The 13349-nt window shown below is 41.5% G+C and overlaps 1 protein-coding gene across 4 annotated transcripts in view; it reads right to left on the reverse strand.

Annotated features, from left to right (window-relative positions):
• AAGAB (alpha and gamma adaptin binding protein) overlaps positions 1-13349 on the reverse strand; it is a 50076-nt gene that overhangs the window by 20402 nt on the left and 16325 nt on the right. For all 4 annotated transcript variants that reach the window (XM_047738485.1, XM_047738484.1, XM_047738483.1 and 1 more), the window contains exons 2-5: positions 11911-12098; positions 11670-11766; positions 11248-11337; positions 7803-7886 (exon numbers count right to left, since the gene is read on the reverse strand). In XM_047738485.1, coding sequence (XP_047594441.1) covers positions 7803-7886; positions 11248-11337; positions 11670-11766; positions 11911-12098 — 459 coding nt within the window. The remainder of the gene's footprint in view (positions 1-7802; positions 7887-11247; positions 11338-11669; positions 11767-11910; positions 12099-13349) is intronic.

Genomic DNA, 13349 nt, shown 5'->3' on the forward strand with positions numbered 1-13349 from the left:
CAGCCAATAATGTAAATCGACACACTATAATGGAAGAGCACACAACAATCCTGGTCAGAGGATCTGCCGTCTGGTCCTACCTTAGCTACTGACGCACTGTGTGAGTATGGCCAACTCACCGACCTTCCCTGAGGCCACCCCTTCCCCATCTGTAAAAGGAAGATATCCCACCAGAAGCATGCATGGAGATTCTACATCATAAGTGCCTTTACTTGGCTAAGCCATGTACACTATCAAACTAAATAAAACAATGCCCTTTATTAAATTCTACCAAATTCAAGAACATGAGTCAGTCCAGCCAGTATAAGACTTGATAGAAAAATATACTGCATAGAAAAACAGTGGGAAGAAAAACATGATTACTCTCCAAGATATAAGCCTTAAAAGTTCAGGCAAAGTACCTTCCCCGCTTGAATGAGGTACAACAGCCATTCATGAGAACTCATTGCAGGCCCTTTTGGAACATACCCATTTTCTGCTTAGATCGCCGCTTAATGTAATGCGCTCCATAAACTACCTCCTTCCATGTTCAATAATGCTTTCATTTTATTTGAAATCAAAGTTATAATGGTCTGGGCTTTGGGAAATCCAATCTGAATCTACCCTATACATATCCTATACTACAGATTCCAGTTAAATCCCTTCTTAGCTTTGGTTTTTCCAAACTTAACTACTTTAGACAATCTCCATTTTTCCCATTCCCTTGATTACTTCAGTAGCCCGGAGCTAAATTTTTTCCCAATTCCGCTGGAATTTTCTTCACCTCCTAGGAAGACTAGGAAGACAAGGGATCAAAAGGAAAGCTAGTAACAGTGAGAGGCAGGGAAAATACATCATCATCCAGAGAGAAAACTGTCACCATTTATTCTCAGCTCTGTGACAAAGTAAAGCAAGTGTCCTCCCCCCAACACTACTAGCATAAAAAGATTCTGCATCTGCTAGTAATTATAAAAACAGTTCTTTGATTTCTCTATGCAATGAATTGCATCTAAGACTATTTTACAAAGTACTGAAGTACCTATTATTTGAAGCATTTAACTAAAAAGGATGGATGGTCATCTGGCAAGGACGCTATCATAGCCATTCCTAAACTGGAGAGAAGAGACTAGCTCAAAAGTGTCTAACAGTTTTTAACCCAATGTAGTTGAGAGAGTTGTCATCCTATCCGCCAACGGGGAATACAGGCTTACTAAAGTAACTGTCACTGGGAGCCAGGCAAGTACCTTGCAAGGGAGGGTGTAGCATTTGAAATGCACTCCCCTACCCTCAGTGGGTCTCAGCTGAGAAACGATGAATTAAATTATTCCTAAAATCCCCCCAAATATAAAAGCCTCCTGATAGTTTCACAAAGACTATGGCAGGTGTCCAAGAACTTCACTACCATCATCCAACAAGACCCTCTCCCCTCCATTTTCCCCTCATTTCTTCATAATTTTAATTACTGGTTCACTGTCATTTTCTCCAATACTGAAGAATTCCTAGCAAGTTCAATAACCACAGAGATGACCCTTCCAACAATTTAACTCTCCGTTCACTAAATGTCTTTTACCGATGTTGTCCTCTCCCCCACTTTGGCCATGTATTCCCAGTCATGCCCTAAGACTTTATCATTACCAATAGCTACAACACGGTAGGAAAGAGAAAATCAGTGGGGAGAGGGTCAGTGCAAAAGTGATAGTTTTGAAGTCGCAGTGGAGTTGAAGAATAGTTGGACTGAGGCACTGTAGGAAGGAAGTGTGCTGGAAAATTCGGTTGTGTTCAGAGAGTGGGATGCATGAAATTGCGATTATGGAGGTTATAGCTATTGGTGTCACTAGTGACAGCCCACATTGCTAAATCCAGAGGTCAGTTTTCAGTTCTCATCTTACTTGACCTACCAGCAGCATCTGGCATAGCTGACTGTTCCTGCCATCTGAAGAACACTCAGCTTGATCCTAGGATTCTACTGTCTTGGTTTTCCTACCTTGCTGGTCATTCTTTGTCAGTCTCCTTTGCTGGTTCCTTCTCTTCTCCTGATGGTGGAATGTACCTAGGCTGAGTCCTTGGTCCACTTTATCTACTACACTTACTCCCTTGGTGATCTCATCCAGGCTCATGGTTTTAAATGCCATGCATTTGCCTCTCTTCTGAAACTCCACATGTCTATCCAACTGGCTACCTGTCATCTCTCCTTGGAAGTCTAGTAGCCATCTCAAACTTAAAGGTCCAAAGCTTAATTACTCGTATGTTACCTTGCCTCTCAAAGTCTGTTTCATCTGCAGTTTCTTCACTGCGACTGATGGCAACCTATCCTTCAAACTGCTCAGGTCCAGATCCTGGAGTCCTTGACTGCTCTCTTTCTCTCATATCTCACACCCAAACCATCAAGAAATCATGCAAGCTCCACCTCAAAATATATCCAGAATTTGACCGGTACTTACATCTTCCATTGCTACAACTCTCATCTGGGTCACTACTGTCTCTCTCCTGGATTACCGCAATGGCCTCCTAAGAGATCTTCTTGGCTCCTCCTCACCTCCATCACCTATTCTCCACCCAGCAGCCAGAGGGGTCCTTTTAGACCTAAAGTCAGATCACGTCACTCTTCTATTCAATGACCCGCAACAGCTCCCAGCTGACTTTAAGTAAATGTGAAAGTTGCTCTGATGCCCTACAAAGCCTTAAATAATCCGGTCCTCTGCTTTCTCTGACCTTCTCCCCTTAGCCACTCTGCGCTCCTAAATGTGCTTCAAACACGTCAGGCATGCTTTTCCCTTAGGGCCTTTGCTGTAGCTATTCACAATGCCTGCTCTGCTCTTCTCCCAGACATCCACATGGCAAAGCACCTCATCTCCTTCCTCAAATCTCAAGCTCTCAAGGAGACCAACCTGACTACCCGATTTAATAGTGCAGTCTATCTGGCAATCTCGACATCCCAACCCTGCTTTATTATTTTTTTTCCTGTATCACTTAACATCTTCTTAACACACTGTGTAATTTATTAATTGTGTTGTCTGTTGACTACTGCCTCCCAACAGAATGAAAACCACAAGGACAGAAATTTTTGTTCATTTTCTTCACTGATGTATTCCAAGCATGCAGAACAATGCCTGGCACATAAGTACTCAATAAATATATATTTTTTTAATGCATGAATGGACACTTGAAACTGGATTTAAATTGTGGACCAGAGAGAGAGCTGAGGTCGACAGGGAAAAAACTCAAATGGCCCAGGTACACCTAGGGTCTCAATTATGCTCCGAGACAATTAGCTACTTAAAAAGGCTGTATTATTTCTTTCAGATCTGCAGGTGGATTATGTAATGCAAACACTGGTGACTTTACCATAATACCAGCTCCTACTAGAAAAAAGCACCGAGGACAGATAAAAGGCATGGCCCACAATTTTTGTCTTTGCCACTTGGTGACTCTACAACTACTCTCCTGTCTTTAGCCAGCTTCGTAAGTCAGAAGGGTGACTTGCAAACACCCCACAATTTAGGAATCGGAGAGAGCAAGTCCATCAGGGCTAATGCCACTTTTGGAATGCCTGATTTACTCCCATGGATTAGGCACAGACTCTTACAAGTTAGAACTAGATGACAATCATTTATGTCCGTAGTTTCAGCCATGGCCACAGATCTGAATTCCCAAGGAACTTACAGTAAACTACAGTTGCGCACCCCCCCTACCACCTTTCCGAGAGAAACACTCCGGGTGAGGCACAGGTAAAGGTGTTCCAGGTGACTGGAATGGGTAGCCACATCGGGGAGCAATGAATGGAGCTCAACTCCATTTTCCAGATTACAAATGAATCCCAGGCAAAATGAGATCCAAGGTCACAGAGCTCGGTGACAATGTTAGGACTGGAAACTGTCGCTTGATTCTTTAGAGAAACAGCAGTAAAGGAGAAATTCCACTACAACATAATAAAGTGTAAGGCCATGTATTACAGTAGTTAAATGCTATTCTTTTTATTAAAATCATGGCATCTGTGTTCACGAATGAGAAATTTTCTTTACCGGCCCCTATCTTGAAGGGCTTGGGTTGGAGTTTGTTATGGTAGCCTTGGAATGAATTAGGTATACTACACTCTAAGATCTTGTGTAAACATTTATTCCTTCATTAAAATAACTGGATGGACTTCCAGTAAAAAAAAAAAAAAAAGAAGAAGAAGAAAAAAGAAAACCTCTAATATCTTTCTTTGTCAACCAACTTATTGATTTAAACACTTTTCTGGTTTAAAAACCCTACAGTAGTCATGGCTGCAGAACAATGTGAACGTACTTACTGCCTGCCTCTGAACTGTACATATAAAATGGTTAACATAGGAAATTTTATGCTACATATATTTAGCCACCAGTTTTTAAAAGCAAGAGAAAGACAAAAGAAGAAAAAGAGAAAAGAGAAAGGATTGGGGGTGTAAGAGAAAAAGATCTAGAGGAGGAGATGCCCCAAAACCAAATTTAACTACTGTGAGCACCTGCTGGCAGACATTCACGAAAAGCCTGGTGGGAGGAAGGAGCAGTTCCCTGGGTCCCCAGACCACCAGCAAAGCAAAGTCCTGCAAAGAGCACGGGAAGTAGGTCACTCTGGAGGAGTAACATGACCCAACCCATACGCACACAGTGCTCAGTCTCTAATCTAAGATGTGGAGCTATACAAGGATGTCCTTGACACTGCCTAAGACCTGGGCTGTATTTCCACATCCAGGGCTCCTCCTAGAGAGGAGTTAAGTCTCCTTCATACCACACAGTTCAGGATCCTCTTAAACATGGAATTAAGCTACTGGTAGTATTTCGGCTTTTTGTGAATTGTAAAATCAGCGTACCAACACTGAAGAGAAAAGGTTAGAGATGCTCAGGGCAGAGTCATGAAATCTCCACAGTATGCCTCCTTGCTCTGCAATTCTCTTAAGAATATTGTTTGGTGTCTAAAACAGGTAGAACAGCCTTTTTTCAGAAAACACCTTTGACCATAATTCCAAAGTAATAAAGTGTATTCAGTCCCGCCTCTAAATGTATAGCTATAAATGTAAATTACAAGGCAGTACTTCCTGAATGTATGAACTGACGGGGTCAGGTGGGGAGGCAGATTTTCCAAACAGTGATTGAAGCCGAGTAAGCTTCTCTGAAAATAGTTCTCATAAATTTAACAAGCACCACTGAATATAATTTTATTCCAAATTGATTCAGTTTATGTACCATACCTTAAACATATTTTTATAGTGAAGATCGTGTACAGCAATGCTGATGATAAATGCTCAAGAAGGATTTGCTCAATGAAGGAATGAGAAGGACCAAGCCTCATTCTGAGTTTGTTTCAGTAACAGGGAGATGACAACATAGGCTAAAATCTAAATCTAGCAGGGCATTATTTTAATCGCTACTGTAAAAGAATAACATCTATCTTTGCAACTCAATGTGACAGATACATCAGATTCCCCCTAGAAAGAGTAAAGTGGGGGAGAAGAAGGATAGAAGGGGAGAAAAGGGGAAGGAGTAGCTTACTATACCAGAAGGAGATTCTCCAGAATGACATGGGTCAGGTCAGATCTCAGGCAAGCAAAAGGGCCCCAATCTCACTTAACACTCAAGTGCCAACCAAAAACTGAAATGAAGTATTCTACTTGTATAAGGCTGATTTTCCACTTGACTCTTAGGGGACATTGGGTAAGCTCAGTGTAAATAGGCTTTTTCTCATTCCTTTCTGTAGTGTTTCACCTACCATGGTGTACTTGTTGAGACATCCAAGTGCTACATGACAGAAAAATACCACACAATTAGCAATTCCTAAAGGACTATGTTATGGGTTGAACTGTACCCTCCACTGAATTCACAGGTAGAAGTTCTAACTCCCAGTACCTCAGCATGTTACCTTAATGTTACCTTATTTGTGTGTATAATTAGTTAAGATGAAATCACACTGAAGTAGAGTAGGCCCTTAATTCAGTATGACTACTGTCCTTATTTTATTTTTAAGATCTTATGTATTTGCCAGAGAGAGAGTACATGCAGAGGGAATGGCAGGCAGAATAGGCAGAGGGAAAACCAGATTCCCCACTGAGCAAGGACCCAGATGTAGGACCTAATCGCAGGACCTGAGCCGAAGGCAGCTGCTTAACCAACTGAGCCACCCAGGTGTCCCGGTATGACTATTATCCTCATACAAAAAAGAAATGTGAACATAGGCACATGGGGAGAAGGCTGTGCGAGGACGGGAGGTATGCATGCTATCACAAGCCAAAGAACTGGTAGCAGCCAGAAGCAAGAACAGAACAGATCTCTCCCGGGCACCTTCAGAGGGAGCATGGCTCTGCAGACACCTTGGTTTCACATACCTGGCTTCTAGAACTCGGAGATAGTAACCACCTGCCGTTCTACGCTCCCGGTGTGCTGTACTTCTCTATGGCAGCCTCATTAAACTGATACCAACAGTCAGGGGCCAACGTGCACCAACCAGCCCACGCCCTTCTCGCTGCATCTCAGCTCTGGCTTCCCGCCCCATGGCCACTTGCCACTGTATCAGCCCAGGCCCCACGACCTCACTCTCGGGTTGCCGCCTGGTGTCCCTGACTTCAGGTCTACCTCCACCTGCTCCAACTGCCAAACTCACATGCACACCACCATGACGTTAACCTCTGAAAGATGCCAACTTCTTTGCATCACTCTCTGGGTAAAATAGTGCTAGTGACTCACCAATTCCTATCAGGAAAATTCCAGATGCTCTTGCCCAGCCTTCAGGCCTCCCTCTTCTAAGCTAACTCCAACTGCTAAGTGACCCTTGAACACACCACCATTATTCTTCATGCCATGCTTCCTCCCCTGCTTGGCACTCTCCCCCTTCAACTACCCAAATCTTGACCATCCCACGAACACTACGGCCAAGACTTGCTTTCACCTTGATGCACTCTCTGTATACTCATTCCCACAACAACGGCCACATATCTGACCTCTATGTGTTTACTACTTGTATCTGTCATTCTGCACTCATCAAAGACTCCCTTGCATGGTTACATAGCATGTTAAAGGTGCACACTTCGATTCCATAGCTGGACCATGAGTTCCTTAGGGACAGGGTTCATGTTTTACAATTTTGGGGGTATTTCTCAAACCCAAAGACAATGCTAGGCTTTCTTTTTTTTTCTTTACGATTTTATTTATTTCAGAGAAAGAGAGGCAGAAAGTGTAAGCATGAATGGGGTGGGGGAAAGGGGCAGAGGGAAAAGCAGACTCCTCGCTGAGTAAAGCACCCAACGCAGGGCTCAATCCCAGGAACCCAGGATCATGACCCGAGCCAAAGGCAGATGCTTAAATGACTGAGCCAGGTCCCCCATGACAATGCTAGGCTTATTATAAGCAAGCTCTAAGTTCCTAAATTCTTATCAAATTAACTATTAAACATACATTACAAATTCTTAGAAATCTTACTTTTGGCTTTTTTTAAAAGATTGTATTTATTTATTTGACAGACAAAGATCACAAGTAGGCAGGGGCGCCTGGGTGGCTCAGTGGGTTAAAGCCTCTGCCTTCGGCTCAGGTCATGGTCTCAGGGTCCTGGGATCGAGCCCCACATCGGGCTCTCTGCTCAGTGGAGAACCTGCTTCCTCCTCTCTCTCTCTGCCTGCCTCTCTGACTACTTGTAATCTCTATCAAATAAATAAATAAAATCTTTAAAAAAAAAAAAGATCACAAGTAGGCAAAAATTGAACAAATCTATAGATTTTATATGAGCCAAATGGTTCCACATATACACAAATAATTTAAAACCTACAAGGAAAAGGAGAACAAAAACCCTCAGGTTTTTAGTCCTAAGTTACTTACCATTCTTCATCACCACATTGGACCACACGTTCGCATTCAAGGCTTGAACGATTCGCTTTACTCCTGTAGATTCTGGGAAGTCATCTAATCAGGAGGAGAAACAGATATATTTATACACGTATTTGAACACACACACACACACACACACACGTGTGTGTGTGTGTGTGTGTGTGTGTGTGTGTCACCCAAACCATACTTTTAAATAACTGTGGCTTAGTTATCTTGTTTAGTTGGTACTTAACATTGTAACTTACCTAGTAAGGAAAACAATACAGAGCTTAGAGCTCTTGATAAGAATATCCTAGAAACTAAAACAATGATATAAATGCACTTTATAAAAGGTTTCTATGATAAAGTCATCTGTATCACCTCACCAATGGAATCTACTCATATTTTCCTGAAAATGTGAGTTCCTGTTAATTATACAATCCTGGCAAAGCTTTGGAAACACCAATTTTGGCTATTTAAGGAGAATGAGTTTCCTGAAGGCAGGGATGGTCCTCTTGGTATGCCACAAAATGCTGTAAATGCCCCTACCTTCTCCTGGGAATCACAGAGTAACAATTATTATTTATAGTAGATATTCAGAGAACAATTTTCCTGATTGGAGAAAGAGAGTTTAAGAGAAGTAAAATGACTATAACCATAAATGTAGGAGACAGGCAAGGATCATTAAAAATAAAAACCAACAACTTAGTTCAGCTGGGTTAGTATTGGTACTATTTTGCTTCTGGAATTTAGCTGATACTACATAAAATAACAGGGCAGTAATCCCAGTTAGCATACTAACAAGGTGATATGCTCAGCTTGCAGATATGTGTACGATGGAAATGAGTGTTATAAGACTGGATACGGTAAATGACGGCAGAAGTAGTTTCCATGTGCCTGAAGGAGAAAGTCTCCTAAGAGCCTATGGAGCACAATCCACATAGAACCCGTGTCTAGTGGCCTGGCCGGGCATGGAATTAGAAGTCCGAAAATCTGATCTGGAACTCAGGCTTTTTTTTTTTTTTTTTTTTTAAATTTATCTGACAGAGAGAGAGCATGAATAAGCAGGGGGAGCAGCAGAGGGAGAGGTAGAACTCAGGCTCCATAATTTGTTAGCTATTTGATCAAGGGCAAATCATGTACGCTATTCTCAAAGAAAAGTGGGGCTGATGCCACTCTGCACACACCTCTCCCAGAAGAAAGAGGCACTGGAAGTGACGATTCACCCCTGTAAACCCCCCTCTAGGCGGGGCTCACCACCCAACACAGTGCCTGAAGGACAGCAAGCGCTCCATAAGGACTGAGAGCTGGATGAGTCATCCGAAGAACAGCAACCTACCATCCTAACAGAAACAATGGCAAGGATTAAACTGAAAATACAAAGTGAACTTTCTCACCTCGATGTTTAAATAAAGAAATAAAAGGCATGTTTACCTGAACTATGAGTGATTCAGTTCTTAAAAGGATAACTAACACTTCAGATGACAGAAACCAAAAATACGGTCTGAACTAAAGAGCTAGAACCAGTAAGATGAAATCTAGTCCAGACAAGCAGGAGGTCTCATGCTGGTGTTAGGATACACACATACAAAGCTTATGGTTTATTTTTAAAAATTCTAGGGAGGATTTCATTACTTCATCTAAAGATCTGTCAAAATCTATTTCAATATTAAGCGATATTAATGCAAGAACATTGTTCAGACGAGGAGCAAGGAGATGTATGGTGGTATAAGGGAGAAGAAATTACAAAATAAAAACAGATTTAAAGATTTTTTAATTTTTATTTAACAGAGATCACAAGTAGGCAGAGAGGCAGGCAGAGAGAGAGAGAGGAAGCAGGCTCCCCGCCGAGCAGAGAGCCCGATGCGGGGCTCGATCCCAGGACCCTGGGATCATGACCTGAGCCAAAGGCAGAGGCTTAACCCACTGAGCCACCCAGGCGCCCCTAAAAACAGATTTAAATAAAAGACTCAAATGTGGACTCTGAAGGACAACGGGATAAAGAGAAAATTCTAGTGTCAGAAATAAGCAATTATGTACATGCTCACATACATAAAACAAGGCCCAAGTTTAGGGGACCTGTAAGACATGGGAAGAGAAATTGTACTTGTTAATTTTCAATTATTATTAAAAATGTAGAGGGAGAAAAATCAACCTTTTTATCCTATTCTTCTCTGGAAGGGCTTTATTCCCAAAGGTAAAATTCTGGAAAAATTCTAAATAAGGCAGAATATAAAAAGAGATTTCTTAATTCCCTTTAAAATAGGTTTCGTATGGGGCGCCTGGGTGGCTCAGTGGGTTAAAGCCTCTGCCTTCAGCTCAGGTCATGATCCCAGGGTCCTGGGATGGAGCCCCACATCGGGCTCTCTGCTCTGCAGGGAGCCTGCTTCCTCCTCTCTCTCTCTCTGCCTGCCTCTCTGCCTGCTTGTGATCTCTGTCTGTCAAATAAATAAATAAAATCTTTAAAAAAAAATAAAATAAAATAAAATAAAATAAAATAGGTTTCGTAGAATGATTACTTATATCCTGTCTATGTACTTTAATTCATATTGGCTGTCTCTTAGAATGTCTTTTGCAACAACTGGCATCTTAACGCCACGTCCCTACTGGTCCCCTCACTACGAGCCCTGTGCCTTTCTCATTTCTTCCCCACGGAGCAAGTGACATGTGAAAGTTCATGATGCCACGACAGTCTTGGAATTTCTAAACAGAAATAATCTCTCACATCTCTGAAATACCACAGGACCCATATATTTTTAAATACTTATGACATTCCATTAGGCAATTCAATTGTTCATGTATGTGTTTATCTCCTGTACTGGACTATAAGGTTTTGGTGGCCCAAAACCTGTCTTCTCTTGGCAGGTCCCGCCACAGGTAGATGCTGAAGGACAGAAGGTGAGAAGAGTAGTGAAGGAAGAGAAGAGAAAGGGTGAAGAAATGGAAGGTCCAAAGTATCACAGAAGGCAGTTAAGTGGAGAGCTACCCTGGGGTTGGCGCTGGGGGCATTCTGAGTCTGTTTTTAGTCTCACATGTCTAAAGGACATAAAAACAGGGCCGACATGCCCCCTACGGTTCCTGGGAATTCGGCCTCAGGATGTGAGAAATTCAAAATAAGGAACATAAATTTTAACTATTTAGTGCATGGGTCAAATCCTCTTTTTTTTGGCAGAGGACAAAGGATAAGAGACTCAGGAAATGACTAAGATTTAAGGTAGAAATCCTCTACATTTATCTATAAGAAAAACAGTATTTGAAAAATCCTAACATGTGTGGTAAAGCAAAAAATATGGATTATTTGGTTAATAGTAAGACCACACCAGTGGGTTGTGCACAAATCTCTTTAAACAGCTGAGGAAAAAATGTTTTTTGAATTTCACTTTGACTCTTCTTCCCTGCATTAAAATACTCCCTCACATCTCCAAAGCCATGTTTCTCCTGACACATAAATACTTACCATCCTCCTCAGGCAACTCTTCTGGACTAAGTTCTACCAATTCAAAGCCATGCTTGATACACCATTCTTGAGCTTTTTGTCGGTTTACACCTAATGTGCAGAAGAATCTTCATAAGTAAAATTTTTTAAAACAGCATATCACTGCAACGCTTCCATTAATCTCAGTGTTACCCTCAGTGTTAGGCATCCAAAATAAAGGCATCCAAAATAAAGAAAATGATTTCTCAAACCCGAACTGTCCATTCTTAAAAAAATAAAATGTAAATATTGCAAGATTCCAAAAAGAAATAGCTAAAAATACTTTGTAAAGTAATATAATCACAGGAGATGTACTGTTCTAAGTTAAGAAAACAAAAGTATATTTTGTTTACCAAGGGACAGCAATTATATGAACCAACCATGGTCCCATTGGCATGCCTTACCATTTTCACACACTCTGTCACAAACCAGGATCATGACTTCAGGTAACCATGCTTCTGCCAGTGGAAGCCATGAGGAGACACTATCAAGACCAGACTTCTAGAGGGAGGAAAAACAAACATACAAACAACCAGAAGAAGAGACAGTAAGAGAACTCATGGAAAAGGCGTGCGGGGGGGGGGGCGGGATAAAGAAAGCACCAAATAATTTCTCACTCAAGGTCCCTAGCAAACCAAATCTTACTTGTGTGCTGTCAAAGTACACCACAAATGCTTGGACAGACTCCGCGATCTCTGCAGTGATGAGAAATTTGTTCGGCACCACGCACAGATTGATATCTGCTGAGTAGTATTTATTATCAATGGTCCAGGGATAAAACCTCACAGCATCGGCAGCTGCTTCCACAACAAGATCTTCTGTTCCGAGGATATCTAAACAAAGGACACAACGTTACCATGGGAAGTGCAACACCGATACACACTGATCAAGTCTCTCAAAAAGATACCAGATTGGGGCGCCTGGGTGGCTCAGCCGGTTGGGCGTTCTGACTCTCGGTTTCAGCTCAGGTCATGATCTCATGGGTCGTGGGGTCAAATCCCACGTCAGGCTCCACTCAGCAAGGAGTCTGCCTGAAGTTTCTTTCCCTCTGCCCCCAGTTGCTTGCTCTCCCTCACTCTCTCAAATGAATGGGTAAATCTTGAAAAACAAAAACCAAAAAAAAGGTACCAGATTAATATGGTACCTTTGCCTACTCCTCTTTGTGTACGGATTTCAAAAGCCCCCCCCCCCATTTATCAGGGCATTTTCTTCTCTAGCATTTGATTATAAAAGTAACGATGACATAATTTAACTCGTTGGCTTTTATTCTCTAAGAGCACAAAAACGATTGTGACTAGGTTAGACAGAAGACAAAATAGTCATGTAACCATACACCCAGAAAAGAGCAAGTAGAAGAGGAAGAATAACAGCTTACATTTATTTTATTGCTTACGGACTTCATGTGAGATGGAAGGTTACAAGAATCTTCAACAATCTATAACTATCTGTGCTTATTGCAAGCTACAAGGAAGGTAGCAGTAAGGCTAAGCCATTAATAAAATAAAAGCTAAACATCTTCCTTGGGCCAAATGCTTACACATTAATTCAACTAATGATATAAAAGAAAGGATATTGATAAATGACCCCAATTCCATTTATAGTCAGCCTTGTTCAGATTCTTTGAAAGCCAACTCCAATTTTTGTTTGATAAAGATACTTTTGGCATAATTTAAATACATAATAGCCAAGCACATTTAATTATTTAGAATATACCTAAATCTTTCAGAAACCCCTGTGCAACATGGCTAGAACCAACGAAATTCTTGTAGTAAAAGCTAAGTCAATGAAGAACAAATAGAGATGAGGTCCCGGAGCCACCAAAGCAGTCTGCTTCCATAATGCCATAAAATATTCACAAGAGGAAAACATTAGAAATTGTTCTATCCTAAACTCCCATCTCTCACATCCATACCCACAGCCTCTGTCTTATACAAAGGTGGAAAGTAAGCTTAGAGAAGTAAAATAACACTCCAATGAAACTGGGTTATAAGAATATATGGCAAAATGGCCACACACTCCTTTTCGATGCAAATGAAGATGAACATGGGAAATATCCCTCAAACTCACAATTAGCAGGGCCCAGA

The sequence above is a fragment of the Lutra lutra genome, chromosome 7 (genome assembly GCF_902655055.1).
Source record: "Lutra lutra chromosome 7, mLutLut1.2, whole genome shotgun sequence".
Taxonomy (NCBI): Eukaryota; Metazoa; Chordata; class Mammalia; order Carnivora; family Mustelidae; genus Lutra; species Lutra lutra.